Source organism: Trachemys scripta, chromosome 9 (genome assembly GCF_013100865.1).
Source record: "Trachemys scripta elegans isolate TJP31775 chromosome 9, CAS_Tse_1.0, whole genome shotgun sequence".
Taxonomy (NCBI): Eukaryota; Metazoa; Chordata; order Testudines; family Emydidae; genus Trachemys; species Trachemys scripta.
Genome location: NC_048306.1, coordinates 48,110,902 through 48,124,355, shown reverse-complemented (window position 1 = coordinate 48,124,355; position 13,454 = coordinate 48,110,902). Strand labels below are relative to the sequence as shown.

The 13,454-nt window shown below is 41.4% G+C and overlaps 1 protein-coding gene across 5 annotated transcripts in view; it reads right to left on the bottom strand.

Moving 5' to 3' along the window:
* The window catches only part of SEPTIN2 (septin 2), a 49,504-nt gene that overhangs the window by 20,784 nt on the left and 15,266 nt on the right, over nt 1-13,454 (bottom strand). For 4 of the 5 annotated variants that reach the window (XM_034782148.1, XM_034782150.1, XM_034782149.1 and 1 more), the window contains 6 exons: nt 13,183-13,306; nt 8,536-8,670; nt 8,091-8,208; nt 5,507-5,608; nt 4,967-5,112; nt 1,118-1,201 (listed from right to left, as the gene is read on the bottom strand). In XM_034782148.1, coding sequence (XP_034638039.1) covers nt 1,118-1,201; nt 4,967-5,112; nt 5,507-5,608; nt 8,091-8,208; nt 8,536-8,670; nt 13,183-13,306 — 709 coding nt within the window. The remainder of the gene's footprint in view (nt 1-1,117; nt 1,202-4,966; nt 5,113-5,506; nt 5,609-8,090; nt 8,209-8,535; nt 8,671-13,182; nt 13,307-13,454) is intronic. The other variant, XM_034782152.1, reaches the window with a different exon arrangement.

Genomic DNA, 13,454 nt, shown 5'->3' with positions numbered 1-13,454 from the left:
AACAGGATTGGATTTTTGGTGTCCTAAGAGGTTGGTGAATGCTGTTTAATTAGCTAGTGGCAACAGCTAGTTTCCTTTGTTTGCTTTTCCCGCGTCTGCGTGTGGCTGGGGGGGGAGGGGGGAGGGCTTGAGGGTACCCCACAGGAAGGAATTCCCAAGTGTGTCTTCCTGGGTTCCAAAAGGGGTTTTGCATTGGGGTGGTGACAGCGTTTACCAAGCCAAGGTCAGAGAAAAGTTGTAAACTTGGGAGTTTAAAACAAGCCTGGAATGGCAAGTATTAATTTTTAAAATCCTTGCAGGCCCCCACCTTCTGCACTCAAAGTGCCAGAGTGGGGAACCAGCCTTGATAGACTGTCACCATAGAAAGTTCTGCAGGCCAAACTAGTGACACCTGCACACCAATGCCTTCAAAAGAGTTGCACAAACAAGACTGTCCAGTTTTTAGTTAGACGTTACTAATCAACTCTACTGATGCACAAGGATGCTATCTGGTTCTTAGATACTATATCAGCAGGCAAATTCTAAGAGAGTAGAATCTCTCATAAGTTTGTTGGCTATGCAACATTAATAGACATAAAACCTGCACAAAATTATTTTAGTCAATTAAGTCAGAAATAGGATTCTGAATACACAGGAAGCAGATCTAGTAAGTAAGGGGCTGTTTCTGCCATCACTTTTCCTGGAAGAAAAAAAATGTAAGAGGCAGCTAGCTATGTCAAATAGCTGGTGACAGGACAATGGTAGGGGATGGACAGAGTGTGTTTCATACCGAGTACAGAAGGGGAGGAAGCGGGGGGGAAAGGGATGGGGGATGGGGGAGATGACAACAAATCCCAATGAAACCAGAAGCAAAAGTAGAACTCTATACATCCTTTTCATTTCATCATCAACTCAATTGTCTGTCCAGACTTACTAACAATTCATTTCCTCTATTCATGTTTAAATCTTAGGTGTTAGAAGAGACTGATCCATCAGCTTCCAGTTTTTGGTTACAGCTCCTGAACATCCTATGGTACATCAGATCCTGCTACTGAAAGGTCAGCATGAGAAGGGGAAGGACAGACAGAAAGGTGGACTCAGAGAAGACAAAGGTAGATTGTAACCATGAACTGACAACCTGCCGCCTCTTTTAAGTCTCTCAGAGCGGAAGTTTTCATAGTGAAGGTCCTGGGTCACCTCCTGAAGATCCTGCATATGGGTACTGGAAGAAGAAAAAAAGGAATTGATAGTGAAACCATGCCCTGTGCAGAATCATAACTTGTTGAGGCACTTTCTTGATGAGTGACTCAAACATAGTATGAATAGGGATAGTCTGGTCATTTGAACCCAAAATGCAAAAATACAAGCGCATTCTTTTACAACCCTCACGTCACTGAACCTCCACATATCCCCTCTTCTCCCCATGACATTTACATTCATTTTTTACAATGTTTATTTTTCTTGAACAGTAGTAGGTCACAACAACCAGCAGTCCAAGTACTGAAAGTAAGGTGTGCGAGTACACTAGTATAGAGAACATGAAGGTTCCTTGCCATTTGTAGAGAGTGGAGCAACAGCAGCAAGCGTTGCCTTCTCCCCCTAGACATGGGGGTAAAGAGGTACAACAGCTACACTTCAGTGTGGAAGAATTGGGAACGGTCTTTCCTCAAACAATTACTTGCTCTTCCTGGGGAAGGATCAGGTGGCAAGGTCCATGCAGGGTCCTGTGAAAGGGATACTACTGCCCTGAATATTAGACAGGGTAAGTCTCCCAGGCCCCAGTGACGCTGTATGGAATACATGGAACACTGATATTATTGATACCAATATTATAAAATTGCAATCAATCTGACCAGATATGCCATGTAAGATAGCTGCAAAAAATGTTATAATTTACCAAGTATGATAATCTTGTTTATATGTTTGTATCACCCTTGTATTGTGAGCTGTAGATATGCATGGTATATCTGTATTTCAAAACTTGTGCAGTGTTTCTGAGTGATACCCCCAGACAGAATGGCCTCAGCACTAAGCCTGCTTGATGGCCCATCAAGTGTCATCAGCTGTACAATGAACCCATTAAAAGGAGCCAGGGGAAGCACACTTTGTGACTGGTTGGTGAGTTTAATTTCAGTGTTAACCACAGTTTTAGGAATATCTGCTCTCCCTTTTGCAGCCTGCCATCTCCTTGGCATTTTCAGTGAGGGCTACCCTCACTGGACGAGAAGCTGGATATGAGTCAGAGTGCTCTTGTTGCCAAGAAGGCTAACGGCATTTTGGGTTGTATAAGTAGGGGCATTGCCAGCAGATCGAGGAACGTGATCGTTCCCCTTTATTCGACATTGGTGAGGCCTCATCTGGAGTACTGTGTCCAGTTTTGGGCCCCACACTACAAGAAGGATGTGAAAAATTGGAAAGAGTCCAGCAGAGGGCAACAAAAATGATTAGGGGTCTGGAGTACATGACTTATGAGAAGAAGCTGAGGGTGGGATTGTTTAGTCTCCAGAAGAGAAGAATGAGGGGGGATTTGATAGCAGCCTTCAACTACCTGAAGGGGGGGTTACAAAGAGGATGGAGCTCAGCTGTTCTCAGTGGTGGCAGATGACAGAACAAGGAGCAATGGTCTCAAGTTGCAGTGGGGGAGGTCCAGGTTGGATATTAGGAAACACTATTTCACTAGGAGGGTGGTGAAGCACTGGAATGCGTTACCTAGGGAGGTGGTGGAGTCTCCTTCCTTGGAGGTTTTTAAAGCCCAGCTTGACAAAGCCCTGGCTGGGATGATTTAGTTGGGAATTGGTCCTGCTTTGAGCAGGGGGTTGGACTAGATGACTTCTTGAGGTCCCTTCCAGCCCTGATATTCTATGTGTCTATGATTCTACCCCAGGCACACCAGGTCACATCCCCACTGCTCTTTCCCCCCTTAGCTCCTCCAGAGAGAAAGATAATGGTGAGCATTTCTTGTCTTATGCAATCCACTATGGATGTTCTCCCTCTCCTGAAGGAAGGTCAGGTCTACATTAAAAAGTTAGGTTGACAACGCTACATCTATCAGGAGTGTGAAAAATCCACAGCTTTGAGCGATGTAGTTATACTGACCTAACCCCCCATGAAGACAGTGCTAAGTCAATGGAGTAATTCTTCCTTCCACCTAGCTACCACTTCTTGGGGAGGTGGGTTACCCACACTGAGGGGTGAACCCCTCCTGGTGGTATAGCGAGTGTCTACTCTGAAGCACTACAGCAGCACAGCTGCAGTACTGCAGAGTTTCTAGTGAAGACAGCCGTACGCTCCCCTTCTGTGAAACTGTCAGGTGACATTTAAATGAACGTTGTTGTTTTTTAGTTATACACATAGGTATTGATACTTTTTCCATTTCTAATTCCACCTTCTGGAAATGAGGTTTAGTGATACCATCAGGATTTTGGTTGCTTTCTCTTCAGAGCAGGATGGCTTACTGCTACCAGAATAGTTCAGTATGTGGCTCCATTTGCCTGGCTGCAGGGAATGCAGCATGCCAACGTTTCAGTCCCAAAGACCCGGGTTGGAATTTGATCATGGGCTGACCTTAAGATCTATCCCTCACAGAAGCCCTAACCCAAGTGGATAGCTTCCAAAGCTTTAGTACACTGATGTGTACTTCAGTAATACTGTTTATTCCCTTCAAATTTAAAACGTTTGCAAGGAAGTCTTTCACCAAAGCTGAGAGACTTTAGCAACTAATTTAACCCATGATGGTTAGACCAGACTGCTGGACATGAACAGTCTGAGAAAAGAAAATTTCATTCTCACCTGGGAATTTCCTTTGCACGGCCAGAAGTCTGTATAGTTAAGGGCTCTTAGTAATGAATATCCTTTTGAGAGGGGATTCTCAAACTGGGGGTCGGGACCCCTCAGGGGGTCGTGAGGTTATTATGTGGGGAGGGTCGCGAGCAGTCAGCCTCCACCCTAAACCCTGCTTTGCCTCCAGCATTTATAATGGTTTAAATATATATAAAAAGTGTTTTTAATTTATAAAGCGGGGGGGGGGGGGGAGTTGCACTCAGAGGCTTGCTATGTGAACGGGGTCACCAGTACAAAAGTTTGAGAATCACTGCTTTTGAGGAAGGGATAACTACATATTAGCGCGTTAAAAGTTTATTAGAGACTTTCCTACCAAAGGGCTGTATATCTACAGAGAACAAGAAGTCTATTTTGTAGGGTTTTGAGAATGTATGTACTGAAGGCCCAGTTGCTGCCTTGAAGTTTCTTTGTATGTATGCAGTGTTGTAGCCATGTTGGTCCCAGGACATTAGAGAGACAAGATAGGTAAGGTAATAATTGGTCCAATAAAAGTTATTACCTCACCCACCTTCTCTCTCTCTCTAGTTTCCTTGGATGATGGGATAGATAGGCCAAACTAAAAAGTCACTTACATGGCCAAGTGTATGGCAACATAATGGGCTACCACATTAGCTTTATTAGGTCTTGTCTACATGGGGAAATGACAATGGTATGACCTAAGGTGTGAATTTAAAGTGGTATAAACTCCTGTGTGGACACTTTTTTCAGTATCAACTCTAGGTGACTGGGAACAGGTTTAAAGCTCAACAAAAAACATTTATCAAAATAAGTGCCCACGCAGGGGTTTGAACCAGTTTAACTTAAATTGTCCTTTTAACAGATATAGCTAGGCCAGGGCAATCTTCCCATATATAACAGGCCCTAGACGCTGAAATGCAAACCTTAAACCAGGCTCAGCCTTTGATGGGGGTAACTCCCCCTCCCCCAAACAGGACTGCTGAGCAACAAAGCACTAGACAACATTATTAACTTTTCATAGGTTTTAGTTCTGTGCAGATATTTTGATTACACTTCTAATATGCAGGGAGTGCTGCTCAGCCTTGAGGTTCTTGAGACTTCCACGAAAGGACTACAGTACTTCCTCTTGTATCCTAAGCAAGAGGTTTGAACACATGATTAAGTTTTGATAGAAGTGTAATAGTCTTACATTAGCATGGTTCTCAGCTTCAGGAAGTCATTGTGTTCTGGGTTCTCCACTTCAACTACACCCCATGGGTAGAGACGACCTCTAACTTTTTTACCTTTGGCTTCAATCAACTGATTGGATCCCACTACACAAAATGGGATACTGACCTGAAAAATCAAGAGTCACCAAGAATGAACTAGAAACAAAATATAACCAATAATAAATTCAGTTTCACTAGACTTTGCATAAAAAAGCAATAAGTAGTAGTTTTATGTAGTACTTTTCATCTGTAGTTCTCAAAATAATTTACAATGAATGACAAGAATCATAATCCCCATTCTTCAGACGGGGAAACTTGGGCACAGAGTTACAGTGACTTACCTGAGGTCAGACAGCAGCAGGTCAGTGGCAGAGCCTGGAACAGAATCCAGGTCTTGTTTTAAAATTAAAATCTTGTTTAAAAATATATTCACCTTGGAAAGTCTGGTAAAACATGATACATCATTTCTAGCTCAAAAACTATCCATCACAACTACTTCTAATCTAAAAAACTATTCTTACCTTCAGGAGCTTGGTCTGTTCTTTAAAATCTTCATCCTCATCTGATTCTGCATCAGGCAGGTGATAAATCTTGATGCCATGTTGTTCAATTTCATCCAGAATCTGAAAGAGTATATCAGGAATGAAGGTAATATACATGACAAATCAATGCTTTAACTTGCAAAGTAAACTAATTGCACAAGAACCATGTCCAAAGAAAATCTAGATTTTTAAAAATCCTAATTACTTGCCTAATTTTTTTTTATTTTTGTTTTAAAATAAAGGCCATAGTTGGAGAGAATGATTGTAAACGGACTGAACTATCCTGAGTTGTTCTAAACACCCACAAAAATTACTTAATCCTATCATACCAATATATAAATCTTGCCGTCAAATTTGAGACAAATGACAATTCTGTTCCTTCCAATTCCACCATGTTAGCGTTTTGTAAAATTCCTGTCTCTTTCTTGGAGAATTCAGGTTTACATTGTAGAGAAATACACATAAATTTACCCCAAAAACTATAGCACTGATTAATGTAGCAATTGTGCATAGTGAGGCATAAACCTTTGCAATTAATTCACTAGTGTGTTTATCACTGCTACAATACCATTTTGAGATTATGAAGTGAGTATGAAAATAGTAATCTCTAAAGTTTGTTCATAAAATTTGTTTAAAACTATTGCAAGTGCAATATCCCCTTCCCCATTTAATATCCCTCTCTAAGGCTAATGTCTACACTGGCAATTGAATGACAAGTTTTTTGTTTTTCCAAAGGTGTTTAAACCCCTCTTCATTCCCCGGCAAAGGACAAAATTTTTGCCATGGCAAGTGCCAATGTGAACAGCGTGTTGTCAGCAGAAGCGCTCTCCAGCCAACAACGTGAACACCACGGGGGGGGGGGGAGGGAGGGGAGCAGGGGGGGGGAAGAGAGAGAAGAGAGAAGTTTTTTGTTGGCAGGAGAGCCAACAAACAGCAGCTACATTGCGCGACTTTTAGCAGCATGGCTGTGTTGACACAGCCATGTTGCTAAAAGCTGTGTAGTGTAGACATAGCCTTAGGATATGCTGGCTACAACTAGCCTAAGTGTTACCTTCTTTGCTCAACACACATTACTTACATTTTGGAAGGATTTACAGAATGAGTTGAAGTTTTAAATTTAAGAGTGGTGGTTGGGTCACCAGGGCCTCTTTAACAAGTTCATTACACTTTGCATTGTAAAACTCAAACATATATAATCAGCTCTTGCTTGATTTAAAAATTAAAGAGTAAAACTTAAAAGCTCTTTAAAGCTATAAGCAGTGGTGAGCTGGAGCCGGTTCGCAAGAACCGGTTGTTAAATTTAGAAGCCGGTGTAGAACCGGTTGCTAAAGGGGCAGGCAGGTGGGCAAACTCTGGCCCGCAGGACCGTCCTGCCCTGCCTGCCTGAGCTCCCAGCTGGGGAGGCTCCCCCGGCCCCTCCCCCCTAGAGTAGTAGTGGGGCTCTGGCGGCTATTTAAAGGGCCGGGGTGGTAGAAGCAGCGGGAGCCCCGGACTTTTTAAATACCCCTGGGGTAGCGGGGGGCTCCAGGGGCTCTTTAAAGGGCCCTTGACTCCAGCTGCCTCTGCACCTCGGTCCTTTAAATAGCCACCAGAGCCCCACCGCTTCCCCAGGGCTCCGGGGTAGCAGCAGCAGCTCGGGGCTCTGGGGGCTATTTAAAGGGGCCGGGGCTCCCCTGCTTCTACAGCTGCTGCTGCTACCCCGGTGGGGGTGAGGGGGGGAGGAGGAGGAGAAACTTGTGGGTTCTGAGGGGGGCAGTTGGGGGCAGGACGTGGGCTGGGGTCAGATGGGTGGGAGACAGGTACGTGGGGCTTGTACTGTACTCACTGCGCGATTCCCTATTGGGTCTTCAGCGGTGGGTCCTTCACTCGCTCTGGGTGAAGGACCTGCTGCCAAAATGCTGCCGAAAACCCGGAGCGAGTAAAGACTGCCCCCCCTGCTGCCAAAGTGCCACCGAGGACCCAGTAGGGAACCAGTTCTTAGGATTTTGGAGCTCATCACTGGCTATAAGGATCTGACACTGTGTCTAAGAAGGGGTGGAATAAACTGGTACCAACCAGTGGGGGTAGGGAGTGTCAATACATAAAGAAAGTGATAACATATGTTAAGTGTGTGATTTTTAACTGTTTAAATGTGTTTATGTTTAAGTGTTTAAATGATAATGGAGTCACCTACTTTAAATAAGCATTAGCACTAGCAAACAAACTTATGTTCTTGTGTTAATCGATTGCTTCAGTCAGCCAGCCCCAAAATTCTAAAAATTATTTTATAATTTAACACTAGTGTGCATAGCCAATCAGAGCATTGCTGAAATTTTTTTTTTTTTTTTTTTTTTTTTTTTTTTTTTTTAAGGATAATACCCCAATCAAAACAAGGATCAGAATCCTCAGGATGCCAAAGACTGTGGGTGTTTTCTGGCAAATTTTAAACCACGGTACACCAGGCCTGTACAGCATCATGTGGGAGAACAGCACTTTTCTTGGCTGAAGTCTCCCTGCTTGCCTACACTAGTGTTATTAGTAGCCAACATTAATATACTTTAATGCAAACAAAATTAGAACTTACCCTTTTCTTTAGCCTTTCCCGTTCCTTCAGAGTAAGTGTATCAGCTTTTGCAATTACAGGTACAATATTCACTTTGTTGTGTATGGCCTTCATAAACTCAACATCCAAAGGTTTAAGACTAAAAATAATGTTGAAGTTTTAGAGAGTGTCAGGTATTTAAATGCCTAATTTATTTTTACACCAAGATGAACATATACACAATCTCACAAAGATGAGGGTTTTTTCCAAACACAATTCTTAAAGTTTCCATTTTCAACAATTCTAGATTGTCATCCCAAACATCCCCCACTTCTCCCCAAAAGGGTAAATTCACCACCTCTAATAGTGCTATGTAACGCTTTCGATATGATCTACCGGTCTTGTTTTTCAAAACTTAGTGAGCACAAATGCTTACAAAGCAAAAGTTGTCCAAAAAGAAAAAAAAAAAAATTGCATAGATACCTACCCATGACCAAACGGTGAAATGAAGTAGAAGCAACAGTGTACCCGGTTATCTACAATATGCCGCCTGTTCAAGCCACTCTCATCATGCAAATACCGCTCAAATTGCTCATCAATATAAGAAATGATGGTCTTAAAACTGTAAGAAACATGTGGATTAATATAGTTATGCTGACCATGTAGATGCTCACGCTCCATATTCTGAAGAGGGGTTTTGTAGTAATTTTTCAAAGAAAAACTAACACACCAAGTTACCCTTTAACCAACCAACTTACTACCCCTCAAGTATTGGGGCAGTGAAAAGAAGATACAAGATTGGAGACCACAGCAGTATAGACTCTTGGATGTTAGGCAAGTCAAACTCCTGTGTTAATGATTTTATACATACATACATACATACATACATACACACACACACACACACACAAAGGGTAGTAAAAAAAATAAAATAAAAAAAAAAATCAGTACTATATTTTATTCCTCTAGTGACTTTCTACTGAGATTTCCTCTTGTGTTAATATTAAACAGATGTTCAAGATACTCTTGACTTAAACGTTCCAATTCAGTTTGGGGGGAAAAAAATAAGTCAGCCTTGGTGGTGCAGTGCCATGCAACAGAGCTGAGAAAATGCATCCAATTGCTTATCACATCTATGTCATAATGAATCAGTTCATTTGATCATAAATATCAGATTCTGTTCACTATGGAAGGGAAGAATTTAATTCCTCTGTTACATGTTCATCAATTGTAAATATCACACACTGAACAGATCTGGTATTATTGGTTTATAGCTAGGCAGACAGATGGAAGAAATACTAAAACCGTATGGTGGCTATACATTCTAAAATGTTGGCATACATAACTATAAACATAAGTTCATATGGAGAGTAATTGCTAGTGCCTACGAAGGAGCTTTGAGAAATTCCAGTTATATTTATGGACTGACCTTTATTTCCAAAGCTTTTTTTACATTTACTTAAATTTTTGTAATAGTAAGAAATAAAGCTCAGCTTTAAGTCACTTATACAAAATTTAAGACTATTTATTCCCACAACAGATTTGCACTAGCAGTTATGCCTGCTTTTAACATGGATATGCTATATGCTCAGAGGTAAGAAAGCAGTACTGCACTGCTATTATTGTCTGCCCCCTTGCATATAGCTTATATTGCCTATCCAAACTGTCTCTGCTCTTGCAAGAGACCAGATACGCCCGACCAAACTTCCTTCTAATTCCATATCGGTGGCTGAGGGATGGACTAGCTACATTAGCCATTGTCCACTTCATTCACCTATCAACAGCAAGAAACAACACTTCTGCAAGTCTTACCTCTACATACAGTACAGAGAGTGTCTTATGGTCATCTCTCCACTAAGTCAAAGAACCGCAATCTACCTCAGCCACACTCCAGAATATGCATTGGCTGCAGTAAACTATAATTAAACCATCTTGGGTTCACCCATAACATATTTGACCAGCAATAGGTCAGTTAAAGTTGTATGAAGAAATCTGACACTATTTAATTTAAAAATATTTAAAACTCAAAAATAAATATTTGTATTTAATGTTTATCTTTGCCTTTAACTGCATCTTAAAAATGTTTGCCAGGGAATTACTTATCATTTCTCTCCAGTACCTTTTAGAGATGATTTTTTGTTTATTTTTGAAAATCTGAATGGGAGACGATTACACTTAGCATATGAAACTTGGGAGGCATGAGGCTTGACTGAGGGCTTGTGTACACTTACCAGGGGATCCACGAGTGGCGATCAATGCATCGGCAGTCGACCACAGATCGCTCTCCCGTCGACTCCTGTACTCCACTGGATTGAGAAGAGTAGGGGGAGTCGATGGGAGACCATCTCCCATCGACATCGCGTAGTCTGGACCCCGTGGTAAGTAGATTTAAGGCTACATATCTACACTACGGGGGGAGTCGATTTAAGATACGCAAATTCAGCTACGTGAATAGCGTAGCTGAATTCGATGTATCGCAGCCGACTTACCCCGCTGTGAGGACGGCGGCAAAACCGACCTCTGCGGCTTCCCGTCGATGGCACTTACTCCCACCTCCGCTGGTGGAGTAAGAGCGTCGATCCCAGGGAGGTCGATTTCTACCCGCCGATTCAGGTGGGTAGTGTAGACCCAGCCTAAGTTACGTCGATCTGAGTTATGTTACTCATGTAACTCAAATCGTGTGGCTTAGATCGACTTTTCCCTTTAGTGTAGACAAGGCCTGAGTTAGGATAAATCAAGATGTGGGCTTTTTCTTTTGTATTTCCAGCACCTCTGCAGGCATGATAGTTCATCTCTTTCTGTAAGAGTGGGGAATTTGAACATTTTGTACCAAAAAAAGATGGTATGAACCATTTTCTAATGAAGTTCTGCTGAACTGCTTGCTGCTATTTTATGATCCAAGTCCCACTTCCCATCTTAGTCATTTTCAAGTAGAAAGAGTACATAATGGGCTGCACTATAGCTCACTTAAAGCCTTGCAAATTCCTTATTCGTTTTAAAAAGCATGAAAATAAAATTGGAATTAGGTGACAAAGCTCAGAACATAGAAAAAAAAGGAATTTCACCCTATTTATGAAGGATTGTGTGGGGAAGATTAATTAATTTCTATATTTATTTTGTTACTGGGTTATTTGAGCTAAAGTAAGTGACAGATCTATTTATTAGTGTATCTTTAAGACTGTCATGGGCATGCAGAGATCATGGTTGGGCACTTTTACTATAGTTTAGTAAATCTGAATAAGTTAATAATTCCTTTAACAGGTCCTTGAAAGTCACCAGCAGCCAAACCCTAGTCACTCACCGTCTTTTATTTTGTAATTAAGTTATTTAAGTTACTCTGTAAAATGCAGATTTTTCCTAAAGGCGGCAAGATTTTCTTCCAGTATTGTAGTTTTATAAAAACTTCAATATTCTTGCTTTAATCTCATCATGTATGTTAATTTTATAAAGAGCTATAAAACCCACACACAATAAAAAGTAGTGCTGATTTACTTCACTCCAATATACCGCATGCCCAGAACTTTAAAGGCAAGTATAACTTCACGAGTCAAGCGAATGTTAGGGTATCATACCTGGCAGGAGCTTATGATTATCAAGGACTGTGCAAAACACTGGGCACTACAGAACAGTAATTTTATCAGAGTGCTAAAATACTCTTTATCCTGTTAGTCTGGAACATACACAATCAATTTGTAAAAAGAAGGATTTTTAAAAAACACACCCCTAAACGAGACCCCTTCAAAGCAATAAAGCAAGCCTGTCTTTCTGAAGTCACGTTTCAGATTCAACACTTCAAATACATAAATTAATAAAAAGATAAATACTTTCATAATTCAGTTATTGTATGTTACAACAAACTGCGTTTTATGTTGTAATATAGTACCTAAAAGTGCCATTACTGGTTAACTGCCATGTGGTTTAGATGGAACTACTATAGGGAAGGGGTGCATAACTGGTTGAAAAAACACTCTCAGTACCAACGATTCATTGCCAAACTGGGAGGATGTATCTAGTGGGGTCCTGTAGGGGTCACCCCCAGGTCCAGTACTATTCAATATTTTCATTAATGACTTGGGTAATGGAATGGAGAGCATGCTTTTAAAATTTGCAGAGGACACCAAGCTGGGAGCGGTACAAACCCTTTGGAGGACAGGATTAGAATTCAGAACAACCTTGACAAACTGGAGAACTGGTCTGAAATCAACAAGTTAAAATTCAATAAAGACAAGTGCAAAGTACTACACTTAAAGGAAAAAATCAAATACACAAATACAAAACAGGGAATAACTGATTAGACAATAGTTCTGTTGAAAATAATATGGGGGTGAGAGTGGATCACAAATTGCATATATGCCAACAAGGTGACGCAGTTGCAAAAAAGCACTACTATTCAGGGGTGTGTGTTAACAGGAATGCAGTATGTCAGACACTGGAGGTAATTGTCCTGTTCTACTTGGCATTGGTGAGGCCTCAGTTGGAGTACTGTGTTCCGTTCTGGGCACTACACTTTAAGGCAGATATGGACAAATTGGAGAAAGAGCAGAGGAGAGCAACAAATATGAAAAGGTTTAGAAAACCTAGGAGGAAAGGTTAAAAACCTGGGCAGGTTTAGCCTTGGAGGGGAGGCGGGGGGGGGGGGGGGGGGGAGGGGGGGGGGGGGAAATGAGGGGAAGCTGATAATCTTCAAATATATTAAGGGGTGTTATAAAAAGGACAGGGATCAATTGCTGTCCATGTTCATTGAAGCTAGGACAAGTAGTAATGGGCTTAACCTGAAGCACAGGAGATTTAGATTAGATATTAAGGAAAACTAACACTAAATATAGTTAAGTACTGGAATCAGTTACCCAGGGAAGATTGTGGAATCCCCAACAAGGGAGGTTTTTAAGTTAGACAAACACTTGTCAGAGATAGTCTAGATATACTTGGTCCTGCCCCAACACAGGGGGATGGGTTTGGATGACCTCCAAAGGTCTCTTCCAGCCCTACATTTCTGTGATAGTGCTATGTGCGCAATGTACCTGTACTTCAGCGATTTAGTTCTGAGAAAAGAATATGAAAATGAACTTTAAAGAATCCAAAGAGAAACTTAAATCCTCTTTTCTATAGGTCAATAAACCCTTTACATACATACCAGTCCCGACAATTGATGGCATCACCATATCCTGGTGTATCTACCACTGTCAAACGGAGCTTAACACCCCTTTCCTCGATTTCAACTGTTGAAGCTTCGATCTGCACAGTCCTTTCAATTTTTTCTATAAAACAGCAAGCTTGATCTTAAAAAGAAATCTCATAAACAGTTAATACTGAGGCTAGATCAAGAATAACCAGCAAGTGGAACTATTTAAGAGGCTTTAGTCTACTAATAACCTTATTCTCGGGGTCACATGACATCAGAAGCAG